Source organism: Boleophthalmus pectinirostris, unplaced genomic scaffold (assembly GCF_026225935.1).
Source record: "Boleophthalmus pectinirostris isolate CB_2022bp ecotype Guang Dong unplaced genomic scaffold, ASM2622593v1 HiC_scaffold_21, whole genome shotgun sequence".
NCBI classification, from domain to species: Eukaryota; Metazoa; Chordata; class Actinopteri; order Gobiiformes; family Gobiidae; genus Boleophthalmus; species Boleophthalmus pectinirostris.
Genome location: NW_026571175.1, coordinates 25,957,163 through 25,975,754, shown reverse-complemented (window position 1 = coordinate 25,975,754; position 18,592 = coordinate 25,957,163). Strand labels below are relative to the sequence as shown.

General features: G+C 37.9%; 1 protein-coding gene across 1 annotated transcript in view; it reads left to right on the top strand.

The window, feature by feature from the left end:
- LOC110168873 (ras/Rap GTPase-activating protein SynGAP-like) overlaps positions 1-18,592 on the top strand; it is a 57,779-nt gene that overhangs the window by 22,110 nt on the left and 17,077 nt on the right. Inside the window, 7 exon segments of the mRNA XM_020934362.2 lie at positions 71-310; positions 1,966-2,301; positions 3,688-3,832; positions 8,979-9,123; positions 11,841-12,077; positions 14,132-14,333; positions 16,675-16,865. Coding sequence (XP_020790021.1) covers positions 71-310; positions 1,966-2,301; positions 3,688-3,832; positions 8,979-9,123; positions 11,841-12,077; positions 14,132-14,333; positions 16,675-16,865 — 1,496 coding nt within the window.

Below are 18,592 nucleotides of genomic sequence, written 5' to 3'. Positions count from 1 at the left end.
GTGACATTTCAGTTCAAGTTGATGGATTTATGTTATATTGTGGTAACAGAACTCCATGTCGCCCATGCAGGACAACAGTAGAAGGGTGGACAACGTGCTCAAATTGTGGATCATTGAAGCTCGGGATCTGCCTGCAAAGAAACGCTACTATTGTGAGCTGTGCTTGGATGACATGCTTTACGCGCGCACCACCAGCAAGCCCCGAACAGACACCGTGTTCTGGGGCGAGCATTTCGAGTTCAACAACCTGCCCACCATTCGTAGCCTTCGCCTGCACCTGTACAAGGAGACAGACAAGAAAAGACGCAAGGTGAGAATGACACATCATAATAATGTAATAATATGTATGTACGTAAGAGACATGGGACTCTGTTGACAGAAGTGTAGAAAATAGCACCTGCCATTCTATTCTTCCACAGCTGACAGTAAAAGGCAGTGACTGATGCAGCTGTCAATATGGACTATTATTACATGCACTTATGAGGAGGCAATCAGTGCAGCTAACTTTTCAGGGGTTAGCTTCTTGTTTTATTCATTGAATCTTGTGTTATTTTGGAACAGAACTTAAGCCTATTTAAAGGTTGTTCCATAGTATTGTAGTAAAATTATCTACGTTTCATTCATTAGATCACATGTGGCCAAACCTCCTTACAGAGTCTTGCACTGGGTCGGGAAAATAGTTGTTGAAAAGGGCGGGTTTTAACGTTCTGGAATTTTACGGGCAGGTAGTGATTACACACAGGTGGGTCAGGACTAAATCAGAACTAAACCAGGTCTACACCAGGACTAATCTTAAACTTAAGAGAGAGGACCCCAAGCCCGCAGAGCAGGGTGTCCACAAAGTGCAATCGGGCAATGGCTGCGCTCCAGTCCTTTCGCCTCTGGTCACCCGACGGTCTACGCGGGCGCACCTCTGGACCTGTCCCAATAGTGAGTCCCAGCTCAGTTCTAGTTTAGTCCTGGTTTAGTCCTGTTTTAGTCCTATTTTAGTCCTGTCTTAGTCCGTGGCGCGTGCGCCGCATAAGTCGAGCATCTCGATCAATGTTTCTTCTGCTCAATAAATAATGTCTGTGAAGTGATGATATATATTTTGACAGTCGAGTCGCGTCTGTTCATATTTGTAATGAAAAAACGTAACTGTTTCATTTCATTTCGTGATTGTAATTCTTGAAGTCGTAACTTTTCAGTTCGTATTCTGATGCATGCTTCAGTTAAAATGCTTTTAACTTGTGTGTGATTTATCACGGGTACGGGTGGGTGATGGGCATTAAATTTGATATAATCACTGGTTAACGGGCAGGTGCGGTGCTGTACTGCGCGGGTGCAGGTGAGTGTGGTCTCCAAAAATGGACCCATGCAGGACTCTGCCTCTTCGTCAAAGCCTGATCTCGTCAGATGTAAGAAGCTAAGCAGGGCTGGGCCTGGTTAGTACTTGGATGGACTTACACAAAGTTTACTGATCCACAAGGGAATTTTTTGGACACAGTAGCTCACACATCACAGTGTAATGGCATAGGATGGGAGATCGCTGGGAAAATCAGGTGCCACAGGGGGCGCCAGTGGTAAAAATTGTCATTGTGTCCTTAAGCAAGAAACTTCATCCACATTGCCTAGTATGAATGTAGTGTGTGCGTGAGTGTTGATGGTGGTTAGAGGGGCCGAAGGCAGCCTCGCTTCCATCAGTAGCTCACCACCACCGAGCAAGGAATGAATGAATAATGCACCTGGAATGCAGTCTGGAAAAATGCTATATAAGACCAATGGATTATTATTATGTGTTTTTAATGCTTAAAAATACCTTGCATGCATTGTTACTGAAGAATGAAGATAAATTTATTTAATTTATTAATGCCGTACTGTGGAACATTCCAGGTAAAGCATTTAGATTTGATGGAGACAATCAAATGGCAAAACTCAGAAAAGTTATACAATATAATACTGTATTTCCCTTTTGATTTATTGCAGGAGAAAAGCACATACATTGGCCTGGTCAGCATCCCCATCTCCAGCATCACGGAGCGTCAGTTTGTGGAGCAGTGGTATCCCGTGATTCAGTCCAGTGTTCTGGCCAAAAGCGGCGGAGTCGGAAGCACCAAAGTTATCAACGCCTCCCTCCGCATCAAGTCCCGTTACCAGACCATGAACATCCTGCCCATGGAGCTGTACAAGGAGTTTGCTGAGTACATCACCAATAACTACCGGACACTGTGTGCCGTCCTGGAGCCACTGCTGAGCGTCAAGAGCAAAGAAGAGGTGGCTTTTGCCCTGGTGCACATCCTCCAGAGCACAGGCAAAACAAAGGTAAGTGTCCTTTTGTCAAATTGTAAAATCATAGTGTCAATAGCAAAAAGTGCTAGTATATTACAACCATAGACTATGAAAAGAAATGGACTAAGAGAGTGGGACGTTCAGCTCCAGTCAAATGAAGCTCATCATGCAGCAGTTATAGGGGAAAATTTGGCGCCTGGTCCATATTAGGAATAGGAATTTATTTGCTGACAAAACCACGAAATAAAAACCCCAGGATCATGCAGACCAAAGTGAAGAGGCTCACAGCAGCAGTTACAGAGAGAGGGATGATAATTTTCCAGTCGATGGAGCTGGAAGTGCCACCCATGCTCACTTCCTTTTTACGAATAGCGGCTAGCGGGAGGCCATGGATCTAAACAGGATAAGGCACTCCCCCTCTGTCCTGGCTCGAAACTGACTAGTGGCAGCTTCAGGTAGTGCAGCTCCCGGAAGCTTGGGCCCACAAAGAATTCTCTCACAGAATACAATGCATTTTGGGGAAATTCAAACTGCCCGTGTTCGCTGACAGAGCATCGTCAACTTTGACAAAGGTCAGATATTGTAGGGATTCTTTTCTATTTTCACAACATAAGCTTTTAAAATGTTTAAATCCTCAAAGTGCCTAAAAATTAACTCTGAGCCCATGCTAGCTTCACTCTAGCAGCTCTAGCAGCTCTTGCTCTGATTGGTCCAAATGCTCCACATCGTTACAGATGTCACATGGGTGGGAGACGCTCACCTGTACTGAGGAAGTAAATGTGGACGAGAAACATTTTTTGGGCCCAATATGGCGTCATCTTGGATTCATCTTCCAAATTTTTTTTTATAGTTCTATGGGGTGAGCTATGTCCATTTATACATACATAGTCTTATAATTATAACCTAAAAAGTGTTTCTGTGTGAGGGAAAATGTAAATGTAACTATTTATCTGAAGGGACAGGAACGGTGGGTTTTCTCCTGTTTATGGCATCAACCTAAAACAGTAGATAAACTCCTCCAGCTGGGTGGTCCTAACCAAGTGTACCTCAAAATCTGTAGCTGGGTCTCCGAGCGCTGTTCACCCGTAGCTCACTGCTCCTGACAGGTTTCCTCAGCGGCACTGCTTGAAGGATGGTTCAAATGTAGTGAATGAATTTCCCTCATTTAATCACAGTTATTATCATCATATTTTAGACCTGAGATTAGTTTGAGGCTATTTAATCTGATGGGCAATAGATTTGAGTCAACCCCTATTTTATGATTTAATTCAGACCTAGCTTGTCTAAATTATTTCACAGCTGATGTGAAATGTTTCTGTAATAACCATGTGAATACCTTGCCCTTGAGATCTCTGGGGAAATTGCCTGGATCAGTGGAGTATGCCGTGCTTATTATGATGGTTCCTTCTTATTTCTCAGGAGTTCCTGTCTGACATGGCCATGTGTGAAGTTGATCGATTCATGGACCGGGAGCATCTGATCTTCAGAGAAAACACGCTCGCGACGAAGGCCGTGGAAGAGTACCTCAAACTGATAGGTCATAGATACCTCAAGGAAGCTATAGGTAAGAGATGCCATTTTGTAGTAAGTGTTTTTTTTTATATTTCCACACAACTCAAACCAAGTATACAATTTAAATACTCTTATTCGGTTGGCTTAGAATGAACAGTTCAGAAGGAAATGAGAAGAGAGTGGGGAGACACTTTGCTACATTCTGATGTTGTTTCCTCATCACAAACATACCTGGGGTTGTGTTTTGTTTCATTCACATGCTTAACACACAAACTCTGCATATTTAAGGCTCTCAAACAGAAAACACTCCTTACAGTATCATGTGGTAATGCAAGAAGTGGTCCAATTCATTATAATCCTTTGGATAATTTCCGCTGTGGAATTGCCAATTTCGTCTAAACAAAAGGTAAAATGTACTTGTTCCTTTGAAAATTACATCGCACTTATATAGAGCTTTTTTTGGACACTCAAAGACGCTTTACAAACAAATAAAAAGTGACATTGTAGAAAACAAGGGAATCATGGGGGAATGCCAGTTTGAACAGCTGAGTTTTTAGTAGTGATTTGAAGTGCTACAGTGAGTCCGAATTCCTGATGGATTGTGGGAGTGAGTTCCAGAGGAAGGGGGCGGAGGTGACGGCGAAGGCTCAGTCCCCCAAGGTCCAGTGCTTTGTCCTCATGAGGGGAGTGAGGAGGTCGGTGAGATAGGGAGGGGCCAGGTTATGGAGGGACTTGTAGGTGACGGGGAGGACCTTGTATTGAATGGGGTATTGTACGGGGTGTCAGCACATGACATCACAAGGTGGAACAGAGCGTTTTAAGATCTAGAGATGTAGACAGATTATTCAAATGTGTGTGAATGAAGCGAAACACAATTCCAAGTATGTTTTTGATGAGGTAATAACATTATAACAATAACTAACAGCTCACAAGAGTCAGTTTTGCAGGACCTTTAAACATATGTTGTAGTCGTGATACAAATGTAGAAACAGATCCAAACCAAACAAATTCAAATAGAATAACAGTTTAAAGAGCTGTTCAGAAGTGTTTTGACAAACTGAAATGATGATTGCCCTTCCTCACACCTTCATTTTGTGTCTAGAGATTTGAATACTTCATGGTAGATGTGAACTCCTAACCTTGAGTTAAAAGCAAGGTTACAAACCACTGCATGAACAGGAGCTATAAATCATACGCTGACACAGAAATACGCCAGCAGTTCTGACTTCTTGCTTTTTGATGTTGATGGCAGAAACAAAATCTCCCAAAATTGGAACACGGGCAACAAAGGCTGGAAATAGCCTTTTTTTAACTTCTCCTATGACAGATGCCTGGGTAGAAAAATTGATTCAAATAAGGTGTCTTATCTCATCTCTGCGTAGTAGGAGGGCTTTAACTGCTCCTAGTTTGATCTGTTATTACTGTCCTATTGTAATCCCAATGCTTTGCTACTAGAAAATGAGAAAAAAACAAACCAATTAAACAAAAAAACAAAACCAACGTATTATTCTTTTTAATTGCTGTTCCAATCCAGTCCAGGGCAGTAGATAGGGGGGACAGAAGGGGTCTGTTGTCTCAGGCCCCAAGGGTTTAGGGACCCAGAATTTCATCCTCTTCTTATTAATTTATATTAGAGGAGGGCCCATGTGAAAGTGCTTGCCCCAGGCCCCCAAATTTCTGCTGACGGGCCTGTGTATAGCACATTTTATAACCTTTAACATTTCCATAGATTTGCATTGAAAAAATAAATAAAATTAAACCAACAAATAAACAAATGCTCTGCCAGTGCTAATAAAATACATTTTAAAAATGCTAATAAAAAAAAAAAAAAAAAAAAACTAAAACAGGGGTGTCAAACTTAAATTCACAGATTGCCAAAATTAAAAACTGGAACTAAGTCGTGGGCCAAACTAAATATTTATTGAAAAATTAAACATTAAACATTCAATCCAGAACAAGCATCATATAAAATAATAACACAATTTTAAATAAATAATGTCTCTATAGCCTATCTGTAGCCGGCGGGCCAGCTCTAATACATATTTGGTATGATCTTGTGGGCCAAATGTTATTATATTGTGGGCCAAATTTGGTCCCCGGGCCTGAATTTGACATGTCTACTCTAACACAATAAATAGTTGCTAACAATAAATAAAATAAAAACAATTTAATATAATATGTGATATAATATTTATGTTTGTTTATTGCTGCTAAATTAGATAAATAAAATACATATACAAATTTTTTTTTAAAAACTAACCCAGCATATTGAAAATGTGTATGTATGCCAAAAATATAATAAAGAGAAACAGTTTAAAAGTCTGTATGAATGATAGCGTCCATGTATTGAAGTCGTATTTCCTTCATAACAAAGCAGTAGACAGCGAGTATTAGCACTGTGCTGTGCTGAGGAGATATGAAACTCATGCAAAGCGGTCTAAGCTGATTTAAGGATTTTCTCACACACAAAGAATGATGAGCCAGTTGTTTTCAGTCTTTATCCTATTACATACAAATAGGACTGGGAGATTGGGACTAGCACACTGTATTTCTAATTGATTTGTTTTAACGCAACAAAACACATTATATTGTATTCTATTTAGCAAACTAACATTGCCTTGGTAAGTAGTTTGTTAATGAAAAATACTTAATTTTACATTTGAAATATAATCGTTACTTTTGCACATGTAATTGATTTGCTTTATCACATGGGAATAGTGTTTACACGGACTTACCCCGTCCAAATTGGCCAACTAAAGGTCAATTAGTAAATCTAAAACGCAATTAAACTGTTATTCCCCAAGCTCCCGCATTATTGATTTGTAAACAGAATGCAATTTTAATAGTATGGTTATTTGATAAGGACCTTACACAAAGCTTTGCAAGTTTCCAGTTAATTACAATCAGCATTGGGACATAACTGAATATACCTACTGAGAATATTTATTAGACTTAGACAAACTTTATTTACATCACAATATATTATAATAACAAAGAGTAAAGAAGATAAATGGCAATAATAAATTCTAAATAATATAACACAGATAACAAGAGACTGGGGTCAAATAAGGCATAATTATGTCAATTATCATTATTATTTATTTATTTAAAACAAGGACAGTGCACAGAAAACATTAAACTCAGACAGAAAAAATGCTCTGTGCCAGATTTAGCCTCAAGCTCCTTTCCATCTGCAGTCCTTGGGCGGGTACAAAATACATTAAGGAAATTAACAACAACAGCAACAACATTTCATCATTAACAGTGTCTTCTTAAAATAACCACGGTCCAATTCAGCATTAAACATTTAAAACAGTCAGAATTAATTAATTCTGATTTCCATAAAAACAAGATTTCAAATTCATCAGTATTATTATTCTCTAAACAATAATTCATCAACAGCATTATCATCAACACAAATGTCATAAGTCAAACACAATACATTTACATCCAAATGTACATATACAAGTGAAAATAAAATAGAAAACAAGTAATAAAAATATCTCAGCTATGTACAAGAGGTTGTAAGGAGAAACATGCAAAGATGATATGATGATAGAGTTGTAGGGAGTATTATCTTTTACACGAGGCTGAGTTGTTGTACAGTTGCAGGGAGTATTATCTTTTACATGAGGGTGAGTTGTAGAGTTGTAGGGAGTATTAACTGTTACACAAGGGTGAGGTGTTGTACAGTTGTAGGGAGTATTATCTGTTACACGAGGGTGAGTTGTTGTACAGTTGCAGGAAGTATTTGTTACACAAAGGTGAGTTGTTGTACAGTTGTAGGGAGTATTATCTGTTACACGAGGGTGAGTTGTTGTACAGTTGTAGGAAGTATTTGTTACACAAAGGTGAGTTGTTGTACAGTTGTAGGGAGTATTATCTGTTACACGAGGGTGAGTTGTTGTACAGTTGTAGGAAGTATTTGTTACACAAAGGTGAGTTGTTGTACAGTTGTAGGGAGTATTATCTGTTACACGAGGCTGAGTTGTTGTACAGTTGCAGGGAGTATTATCTGTCACACGAGGTTGAGTTGTTGTACAGTTGTAGGAAGTATTTGTTACAAAAGGTGAGTTGTTGTACAGTTGTAGGAGTATTATCTGTTACACGAGGCTGAGTTGTTGTACAGTTGCAGGGAGTATTATCTGTCACACGAGGTTGAGTTGTTGTACAGTTGTAGGAAGTATTTGTTACACAAAGGTGAGTTGTTGTACAGTTGTAGGGAGTATTATCTGTTACACGAGGGTGAGTTGATGTACAGTTGTAGGGAATATTATCTGCTACACGAGGGTGAGTTGTTGTACAGTTGTAGGGAGTATTATCTGTTACACAAGGGTGAGTTGTTGTACAGTTGTAGGGAGTATTATCTTTTACATGAGGGTGAGTTGTGCAGTTGTAGGAAGTATTATTTGCTACATGAGGGTGAGTTGTTGTACAGTTGTAGGGAATATTATCTTTTACATGAGGGTGAGTGTTGTACAGTTGTAGGGAGTATTATAGTATATATGTAGTCCTGTATCTCTCACTGTTTTATCAGAGCTGAATACTAAATAGTTTTTTGTTCTCATGTTACTGACATGAAATGCTAAACAAACAAATATATGAAACAAACATAAGCCGTTTATTAATCTATAATATATGTGCACCTCTGTGTAAAGGTATAATAAGTACTCAGAATACATTTCTCTGATTGTACCATCTATCAGAATACGTTACAAAATACATTTCAATGCAGGTATTGAGGTATTGTGTAACTAAATATTCTTCCCATCATTGATGAGGTCAGGCTTGTGAATGAATGAACATGAATTTTTACTATGTGCGGGCTTGCTTCTCCGTAGATCTGACCATTAACCTGTCTCTATTGTGATTGCTGAGATTACATAACAAATATTCATGCTTTTAACACCGTGTGAGTTGTGTGGTCCCGTGTGTCTTTTATTTATTTTATTAATGTTTAGTGTATTGTATTGGCTTAATTTATTTATTGCTATTCTATGATGTTGCTCTTATTTACTGGTTTTATTATTTTAAGAGTAGTATAGTTAAATCTAAGCGTTTATTTTATCATTTATTATTGTTGTTATTATTATGTATTTATGCAGCTCTTTGGAAACTGTTTGTTTGTGAAATGTGCTATAAATAAAAAAGATTGAAGTGGATTGGATGCCAGTTTATGTGTTATATGTATTTTGCAGGTGACTTCATTCGCGCCTTGTACGAGTCTGAAGAGAACTGTGAGGTGGATCCGATGCGTGTCCCTCCGTCCGTTTTGGCAGATCACCAGGCAAACCTGCGCATGTGCTGTGAGCTGCTCCTCTGCAAAATCACCAGCTCGCTCTGGTGAGTCTGTTCCCCCGGGCGCGTCGTGCACAAACAGCCTTCAAGAGTGATTTCTAATTACTGCTACACTGATGTATAGAAGCAAACATTATATCCAGGGACAGCAGAGGGATGAGTGAGTCTTTATCCTGAGGAGTGCATGGTCCAGTGGTTTTCCATATGCCGCTGCTGGTGACATCTGACCATATGTGAACAAATGAGCCACTTTGTTCTCAACCAGTATATTTTTAGGTCAGTAAATACCGTGGGTACTTTTTCTTTGCAGTAGTGGAAGGTAACGAAATACAAAAGTAAAAGTACAAATTTTACATATCTGTACATTTAACAGTGGATACTTTTTACTTTTACTCCAACTTGAGAACATGTATCTGTACTTTCTACTCCACTACTTTTTAGATCTGGACTTAAAATTTAAAAAGTAGTTTTGTTTTGTTTTGCTGAAATTGCTGAGACTTTTTTTAGCGCATTTAATTTGAGTTAAGGTCCCAACTTTGAGCAAATCACATACATAAATACTCAAAAGTAGCTAGAAACATTAAGAAACCAATTGAATCTTAAACTTGAACTTAAAATCTGCTAAATTCTTTTTTCAAAATCACTAAATTTCATCCTTTTATTGTTCTAAAAATCTCTGCAAAATACTTTTATTTTTATTCTTAAAGTACATTTTTAAATTGGTATTTTAATACTTTTTTTCATATGATACTTTTACTTTTACATTTGTATCTTTTACTTACAACTGAGAACTTCATCTACCACTGCACTACTGGGAATTTTTGTTAATTCTTGACTATACGATAAGATTTAAGATGTAAAAAGATGAATTAAATGACTCATTACAGATGCATATTAAGTGTTTGATTCTGCTGTTCATTTAGTTCAGCTCATGATTTTTTAACAGTGTTGAAGATATAGAATAATCTTTGCAGTTTAAATTTGCTCTCGGGTTATAGTGGCATAAATATTTCAATATCATCATTTATTGCACTTCAAAATTCCTTATCGTGACAGGTCTAGAGATGCACTGATCCAGCTTTTTCAATTTCCATACCAATATCGATATTATGACTCTAAGTATCAGCCCATAACTGATATGGACTGATACCAGGAACAGAAAATGTCATTTATTTCCTTAAAACACAGTTAACTTATTACACAAGAGATCTAATTATGTTATGTAACTGTTATTTATCCTTCAAATCACTCCTGAACAGCTTTGCACAAATACACGGTCAGACATCCTAGGCCGAAATCAGTCTGTAAATAGACCCAACCAGGATAGTGGCTGAACCAATACCTGATCCAGCAAATTTTCAGTATTGATAATGGTAATTGATACCAATAGTATCAGTGCATTCCTAGACAGGCCTTTGTTTTAGTTATTTAGTCATACTATCCACACTTGTAGAACAATTTAACCTGGACTAGAACAGGACTAAATCTGGGATATCGAAGGACATAATCTGGTTTAGTGACTATAAAAGTGTTGTTTTTGCCGTGGTCATGTCCAAGATTAGTTTTGATTTTGGTCTGGTTTAGTCCAGTTTAACTGCTCAGCTCAAATAGTGAGAAATACAGGACTACATTTATACCAGACTCCATACAACTGTACACACTAAGAAGGCGCACCACTATACAGTCTATGCGTATAAGCGACGTATAATCTCTGAAAAGTTTCACATGAACCATCTCCTACACAATACACACACAGAACAGACTCACCGTCAGCCGCACATCCTCTGTCGCAGAAAGAACACATATAATCCACTGAGTCGTGTCCTTTAGTTCATCAGAAGCTGAACCACATCAGCGAGAATTTATCATTATAGTTTATGCAAATGAGCATGTGGTTTTTAAGTTTCGTTTCTGTAAAATGTAAAAAAATGTGCACCTGAAGCCAAAATGCTGCTAAATTGCAGAAGTAGTAGTATTTTTCGCTTGCAGCCAAACATCTTCTCTTGGTCTCCCTTATGAGCGTCACGTGACAATGGAACAAAACTAATCAGACATCATCTCCCCATGCAGTTAAAAGAAACATTATAGATACTATTAGTTTAAATTGTGATAGCATTAAATTGAAAATACAACCACACATTCATTTGTGTTGAGTAAACAAATTTAGGTATCAATAAATTATAATATTATATTAGGTTCTTAGGTGCTGCAGATTTTTTTAATGACGGTAATGAAACTGATACCGTTGCTACTTTTTTATACCGTATTACCGCCCAACCCTACCTACAACTGTGAAACAACTCACTCTTATCTAATAGATGACCTTCTGTCATGTCAATCACTATTTCATTTTTGCGCTGTTTCTCCTTATGACGTCTTGTGTATAGCTGATTGTTTTTTTGCTGCTTATTTTGAATGTATTATTACCTTTTGTATTTTTGCCCTTTGTAAACACAATATTATATTGTGATGTGTGGAGCAATAAAGTTTCTCTAAGTCGAAGTCTAACCCATATTAGTCAAGTCCAGTCCCAGTTTAGTATCTGCAAAGTCCTGAGTTGTATTGATTTCCTTGCAATAGTATTAAATAGTTATTGTCTTGTTTATTTCCAGTCCTGCATTACTCCAAGATATGTGCAATTAAGATTCCCAGTCATTCCAAACAGAATTATAAATTGGCAGTAAATCTTAAGAGCCACTGCAGTAGATGAGCTGTGTGATTTAATCTTTCTGTTGCCTAATAGAGCTGTACTTCTGTTGCAGTATTTTTCCGCGGGAGTTGAAAGAAGTGTTTGCGTCGTGGAGAGCCAGATGCGCAGAGAGAGGAAGGGAGGATCTCGCAGACAGCCTCATCAGCTCCTCTCTGTTCCTTCGCTTCATGTGCCCCGCCATCATGTCCCCCTCGCTCTTCAATCTGATGCAGGAGTACCCCGCCGAGCGCACGTCCCGGACCCTCACCCTCATCGCCAAAGTCATACAGAACCTGGCCAGCTTCAGCAAGTGAGTCAGAACCAACCACCGCATCATCCTGGTATTTATAGACTGAGGGAGATAGATGCTGTCATAGAAAGTTTTCAGCCCAAGTTGATGTGATATTTAAATAATATGACACAGCTTTCAGGCAGAACTACTTTTGAGCTGTCTGATTTGCATATTCTGTAATAATATTTTAATATTGATGGCCTCGTAGCATAATTGTCTAAGTCTTTTGCCAAATTGAAGTATTTGTCTCATTCTATCCTGCTGCATCTGTGGGTGTCATTGGCTCCATCCGTGCAGAAAAATAAAAATAAAAAATAAAAGCAACACCAACCACCCCAACAAGTGGTTTTATAGCTCAAAAATACCTTGAAAAACAGGCATTCTGATTGTGAGGGGGGGTCACCTCTCCATAAATCTGTGACTTGGTCTAGTTTTTTCTCCACGATGATAGACAGGTTTAAAGGGACAGTCTGGAATTTTGGACATAGGACCTCATTTCCTAGTGAGCCAGTGTGTTGGAGATGTGTGGAGACACTTTTTTAAATATTCCATCCTGTCCTTGTATTTGCAGAGGTCACTGGTGCTAGACTAGTGCATGTCAATGGCCATAGTTCTCCTGCCACTAAAAACAGTCTTACCTACTCCACAAAACACCCAAAGAAAATCTATTATTACGGCAGACTGTCGATGTAAATGTCTGTGTTGACAGAATAATGTTTGAAATAAAACTAACTTTGCATCGCATCAGTTGTCGCATGTTGAGGGACTATTTTCTCATATATCAGTCCGCCACTGCTAAGCTTTCTCTCAGGAAGTACAACTCGCTGCTGCTGCTCAGACATAAATTCTTCAAATGCAAGTTTGGTTTTACCTCTAAAATTATTCTATCAACACAGACATTTACATTGATAGTCTGGCGTAATAATAGTTTTGCTTCGGGTGCTTTGTGGAGTGGGTAAGACTGTTTTTAGCGGCAGGATAACTATGGCCATTGACCATAGACCGTATATATGAGCGGACATAGCTAATGCGTTAGCTGTCGCATGCCAAATAGGAAGTTCGCCAGGAGGCTCTTCCAGTTCTTTCTGACCCTGGCTCCAGTTGGCTTACATTAGGATCTTGTCGCCCCTCTGTCTGTTACTGCTGCAGTGAGCCTCATCATTTTGGTCTTAAAATGTTCGTATTAACCTGTGACACACGATCCATGATTTTTCACTTTTATCCGTCAAAAAAGTCCTATTCATAATGTAGAGCCTGGCTCCAGATTCGTTCGTGTAACCGTTAGCATCGTGAGCCTCATTTGCAATGGGTGACGACACATTCGCTTAGTCTGCTTCTTTCATACAGTCTACGCCATTGACATGCGCTAGTCTAGCACCAGCGACCTCTGCAAATACAAGGACTGGATAGAATATTTTTTTTAAATGTCTCCACACGTCTCCGACACTCTGGCTCAGTAGGAAATGAGGTCCTATGTCCAAAATTCCAGACTTTCCCTTTAATGCCATACTGTGAAACATTTGAGACAAAGCATTAAAAACTCTATGGAGAAAAGCAGGTGACGGACGCTTCACCAGAAAAGTTACACAATGCACTTTTAAGCTGTTTATTTTTGTATTTTTCCTAAAACCTTTACATAATGCTCTGAGGCTAATGATACTGTATTGTACTTTGAGTTAAGCCAAACTGTATTCCTATCTTGGCTCTGCACAACAAAACACATATTTAAGTAGCAAAGTCTATTATTTATGCTGTTACGTTACTAAGCAAATGTCAAAGCATTTGCTAAATTACATTGTCATAACAGTGACTAATGGTTGGTGTGGTTTGTATTGGTGATATTAGAAGACACAGAACCATAATTTAAAGAGATATAAATAGATAGTTCACTGCCGTTTAACATTTAGTCTTTTTTTATTTAACACCTATTGGCTTTATTTTATCATACAGTATATTTTTGTTTTTATTTTATGTATGTATATGTTTATGTATATTTTATATATTTATTCTATATCGCGGAAGCACACTTCACTTACAATCAATGGTAACACACTTTTTCTGATTCTGCTCAGGTTCGGCCCCAAAGAGGAGTACATGTATTTCATGAATGAGTTCCTGGAGATGGAGTGGAGGTCGATGCAGGAGTTTCTGTACGAGATCTCAAACCTGGACACCGGGGGGAACGCGGGCGGCTTCGAAGGCTACATCGACCTGGGACGAGAGCTGTCCATGCTCCACAGTTTACTCTGGGAGGTCATGAGGCAGCTCAGCAAGGTATGAGCAGTGGTGGATGAAGTACTTAATTTTGTTACTTAAGTAAAAGTACCGATACAATGATAAAAAAAAAAGTTACTCAAGTAAAAGTATCACATGAAAAAATCTGCTCAAGTATGTTTAAAAATGTACTTTAAGAGTAAAAAGTATCTTGTACAGATTTTTAGAACAATTCAAGGATGACATGAAGTGAAGAATTTAGCAGATTTTTGTGATTGACTTGATTTCTTAATTTTTCAAGCTGTTTTTGCATATTTGGTTTGCTCAAAGTTGGGACATTAGCTCAAATTAAATGTGCTTCACAAACTACAAAGAAAAGTACTTTTTACTTTTCAGTCCAGATCTAAAATGTAGTGGAGTAGAAAGTACAGATACTTGCCCTCAAATGTAGTGAAGTAAAAGTAAAAAGTATCTACTCTAAAGGTACAGTAAAGTACAGATACGTAAAATTTGTATTTATTTATGACCTTCCACCACTGGGCATGAGTCTTCCATTAAAGTGCGTTTGAAAGATTTTGATGATTCTCTAATTTCTTTTTAATTTGGTGGGATAATACAAGTTGTAAATACAAAGTGTAGTTTTACAGCAATCAAAAAGCAATTTGTGAAGAAAAGTTGAGAAATGTTAAAATTTCAGGAAATAGAGAATTTTATTTCAGAGAGTTCAGCACAATTTGTACAAGAAACACATTTTTAAACATGATTTCAACAAAGTCACAGTGTTTTCTTATATTTTATTTGTCATATAATAGTTTCTGTGTACATTATAGACGTTTTGCCCCTGTGTACAATATTGTTGCTAGGTAACAGTGTGTGTGGGATTTCTAACCAGGAAGTAAAATTGCGACACTATAAGAAAATTGTAAAATGTTTAGTAAAATCTTAAATATTAAACTATATTTTAGTAAAATGACTAGTCCAACCTGTCATATATGCACTTTAATTAGAATTTGCATGTTACACTGTTGACCTTAAAGTGCAGATATGACAGGTTGAGCTACACATTTTACTAAACCACAGTTAAGATCATGATATCAGCAGCGGTCAAAGAGCATCGTTACGAATGTTGGGACGGGCCTGGAGGTGCACCCATGTAGACCGTTGGGTGACTGCAGGAGTAAGGACCGGCGCAGAACTCCGCGGTCCGTGGGGCGAAGCACAGCTGACACCCGATCCTAGTCCAAGATTAGTGCTGGTTTGTTCCTGGTTTAGTCCTGGTTCAGTCCTCCTGATTCAGTCATCGGTTCAGTCCTGGTTTAGACCTGGTTTAGTCCTGGTTCAGTTCAGGTTCAGTTCTGATTTACATCTGGTTCAGTCCTGATTTAGTCCTGGTTTAGATCTGGTTCAGTCCTGGTTTACACCTGGTTTAGTCCTGGTTCAGTCCTGATTCAGCTCTGGTTCAGTTCTGGTTTAGTCCTAGTTTATACCTGGTTTAGTCCTGGTTTAGACCTGGTTTAGTCCTGGTTCAGTTCAGGTTCAGTTCTGGTTTACACCTGGTTCAGTCCTGATTTAGTCCTGGTTTAGATCTGGTTCAGTCCTGGTTTACACCTGGTTTAGTCCTGGTTCAGTCCTGATTCAGCTCTGGTTCAGTTCTGGTTTAGTCCTAGTTTAGACCTTGTTTAGTCCTGGTTTAGTCCTGGTGTAGACCTGGTTTAGTCCTGGTTCAGTCATCCTGATTCAGTCCTCGGTTCAGTCCTGGTTTAGACCTGGTTTAGTCCTGGTTCAGTCCTCGGTTCAGTCCTGATTCAGTCCTGGTTCAGTCCTGGTTCAGTCCTGGTTCAGTCCTGGTTTAGTCCATATCTGGTGCAAAAGTTCTGCATCTTCACAGTTATTTTTTTGAGAGTAACTTAAAAGTGCTGCAATAGTCGTGTAATGTCTTACATTTTAAATGCAGTAATATTGTAATGTAACAAATTATTTTGAAATGACAGTAACAACTAATAAATAACACATTATAGTTTTGAAGTAACTTGCACAACAGTGTTCAAATGTTATAATTAATTAAATAACTTGTATGTAAATAACATTGGGACTCCACTGACTCAAATAAAGAGACTTGTTTTGTTGTTTTGTGGCATTAAATGTAATATGAAAAAAAAAAAAATATATATATATATATATATATATATATATATATATATATATATATATACACACACACACACACATATTTTTCAGTCACATAATAATTAAATATGAAAACTCGAAAATGTAATTGTCTTGCGCCGGTCTATTTTTGTTATTCTCAGACAGTCATTATAAAAAGTAGGTTGGCAGCTTGAAGTTTCCCTTGTTTGACTAAAACGAGGGATAAACTGAGCTTGATTTCCTTGTTTTGTAGGATGCTATTCTTAAACTTGGGCCCTTACCTCGGCTGCTGAATGACATAAGCGTTGCCCTGAGGAACCCCCAGCTCCACATGCCGACCAATCACCAACCAGAAAGACCTAAGGACCGCCTCTTCTCCAGACCCTCGTTCAACCGCCTCATGTCGTCTGACTTCCAAAGCCTTATGATGAGAGATCTCAACAGGTATCTTCTATAAATCTGTCAAACATAACAGAAAATACAATACTGAATACTGAATACTGAACTGGCAAAATTTTACTACAGCAGTAAAATTTCATAGTGATCACATACAGTAGAAATGGAAAAGGAAAAATGTAGGATAGGTGAATATTTGAAATTTCCTCCAAGTGTATCTTTAGAATTTACAAGCAAGAAAAAAATAATAACATTTGAGGTCATCTTAACATGGGCCTCAATGTGATGTCTTTTTGGGTCAGAGTAAAACCAATGCTTATGAAAGGTTCCTAGTCTGAATTGGTCAATATCTGTCAAAAACATTTATAAAAAAAAAATTGTTCAACACAATGTAGTATCACTTTCTTTAAAGGTCCTATATTACACAAACTTGTCTCTTGTGAATTTTAAGAAATGTTATAATACTGTTTCCTCATCAAAACAGAATTGAAGTTGTGTTTTGTTTCATTCACACACATTGGCATAATCCTGCGTTATTGGTCTCTCCAAACCTAAATATGCTCTGTTCCACTTTGCAGAGGTGGGGACTTGTCGTGACTTGGACTCGAGTCACTATTTTTAGGATTTGAGACTTGACTTGATAAAATAGACTAAGACTTGGGACTCGACTTTGACTTGTAGGTCAATGACTTCGGACTTTTACTCAGACTTTAAGCCTGTGACTTGAGAAGACTTGATGCTTCTAAAAAATATATTTTTTTTGTAAATACTTTTTTCTTTACAGATGATACATGTGGTGCTTAATTTTACAGGAACAAACTGAAACAGGTCCCTCCCACTTCTCTGTTACTTTGGATGTAACTGAAGTACTGTGATCTGGTATCCTCAAATGTACTACAGTAATATACAATACAATATAGTAAAATAGAGAGAAGTACATAGAACAACTTCCATTTCAGTGCAAACAAAATAACTGCATTTTTAAATCTTAATTCTTTCTGTTCTGACTGTAATAATTCACACTAAGATCTTGCCAAGACATTTAAAAAGGAAAAAGTAGCATTTCTACAACTCTTATATAAATACTCGTATATAAATATACCATGATTTTTTAAGTATAATTTAGTTTAAAAGTCATGTAAATTGAAATGACCTGAAGCTCAAAGCAGACTTAGATCTGTCTTTGACTTATGGGCCAGTGACTCAACTTGGACTTGCCTGTCTTTGACTTGGGACTTGACTCGGACTTGAGGTCAAAGACTTGAGACTTACTTAAGACTTGCAAAACAATGGCGTGATCCCACCTCTGCTACCTTGTGAGGTCATGTAGTGGTACTTTTCAAGTTAACAGCTCCTTTTACCTTTAGTTCAGTAGAGATTTGCAATTCCAGGTCTAAAATTACCAAAATGATTCTAGTGAAGGTGTATGGAGCTTTAGTCCTGGTTTAATCCTAGTTCAGTTCTGGTTTAGACCTGGTTTAGTCCTGGCTTAGTCCTGGTTCAGTCCGTATGCGGCGCAAAAGTCTAGCATCGGAGTTTAAGTCACGTAACCAGTCACAGCTCTTATCCGTTTATTCCATTATTCATTTAAACACAAAATCAAAAACTGAAAAAAACAAATCTTTATCCATTTTTTCATTACAGTTTGGGAGACAAATAATGAAGAAAATAGTTATTCTTTGGTTTCTTATTTTTGGTTTTATTTTGAACAACGAATGAACGAATGATACGCGGACTGTGGTGGTTCTCATAATTTCGTGGTTGATCTGTGTAAA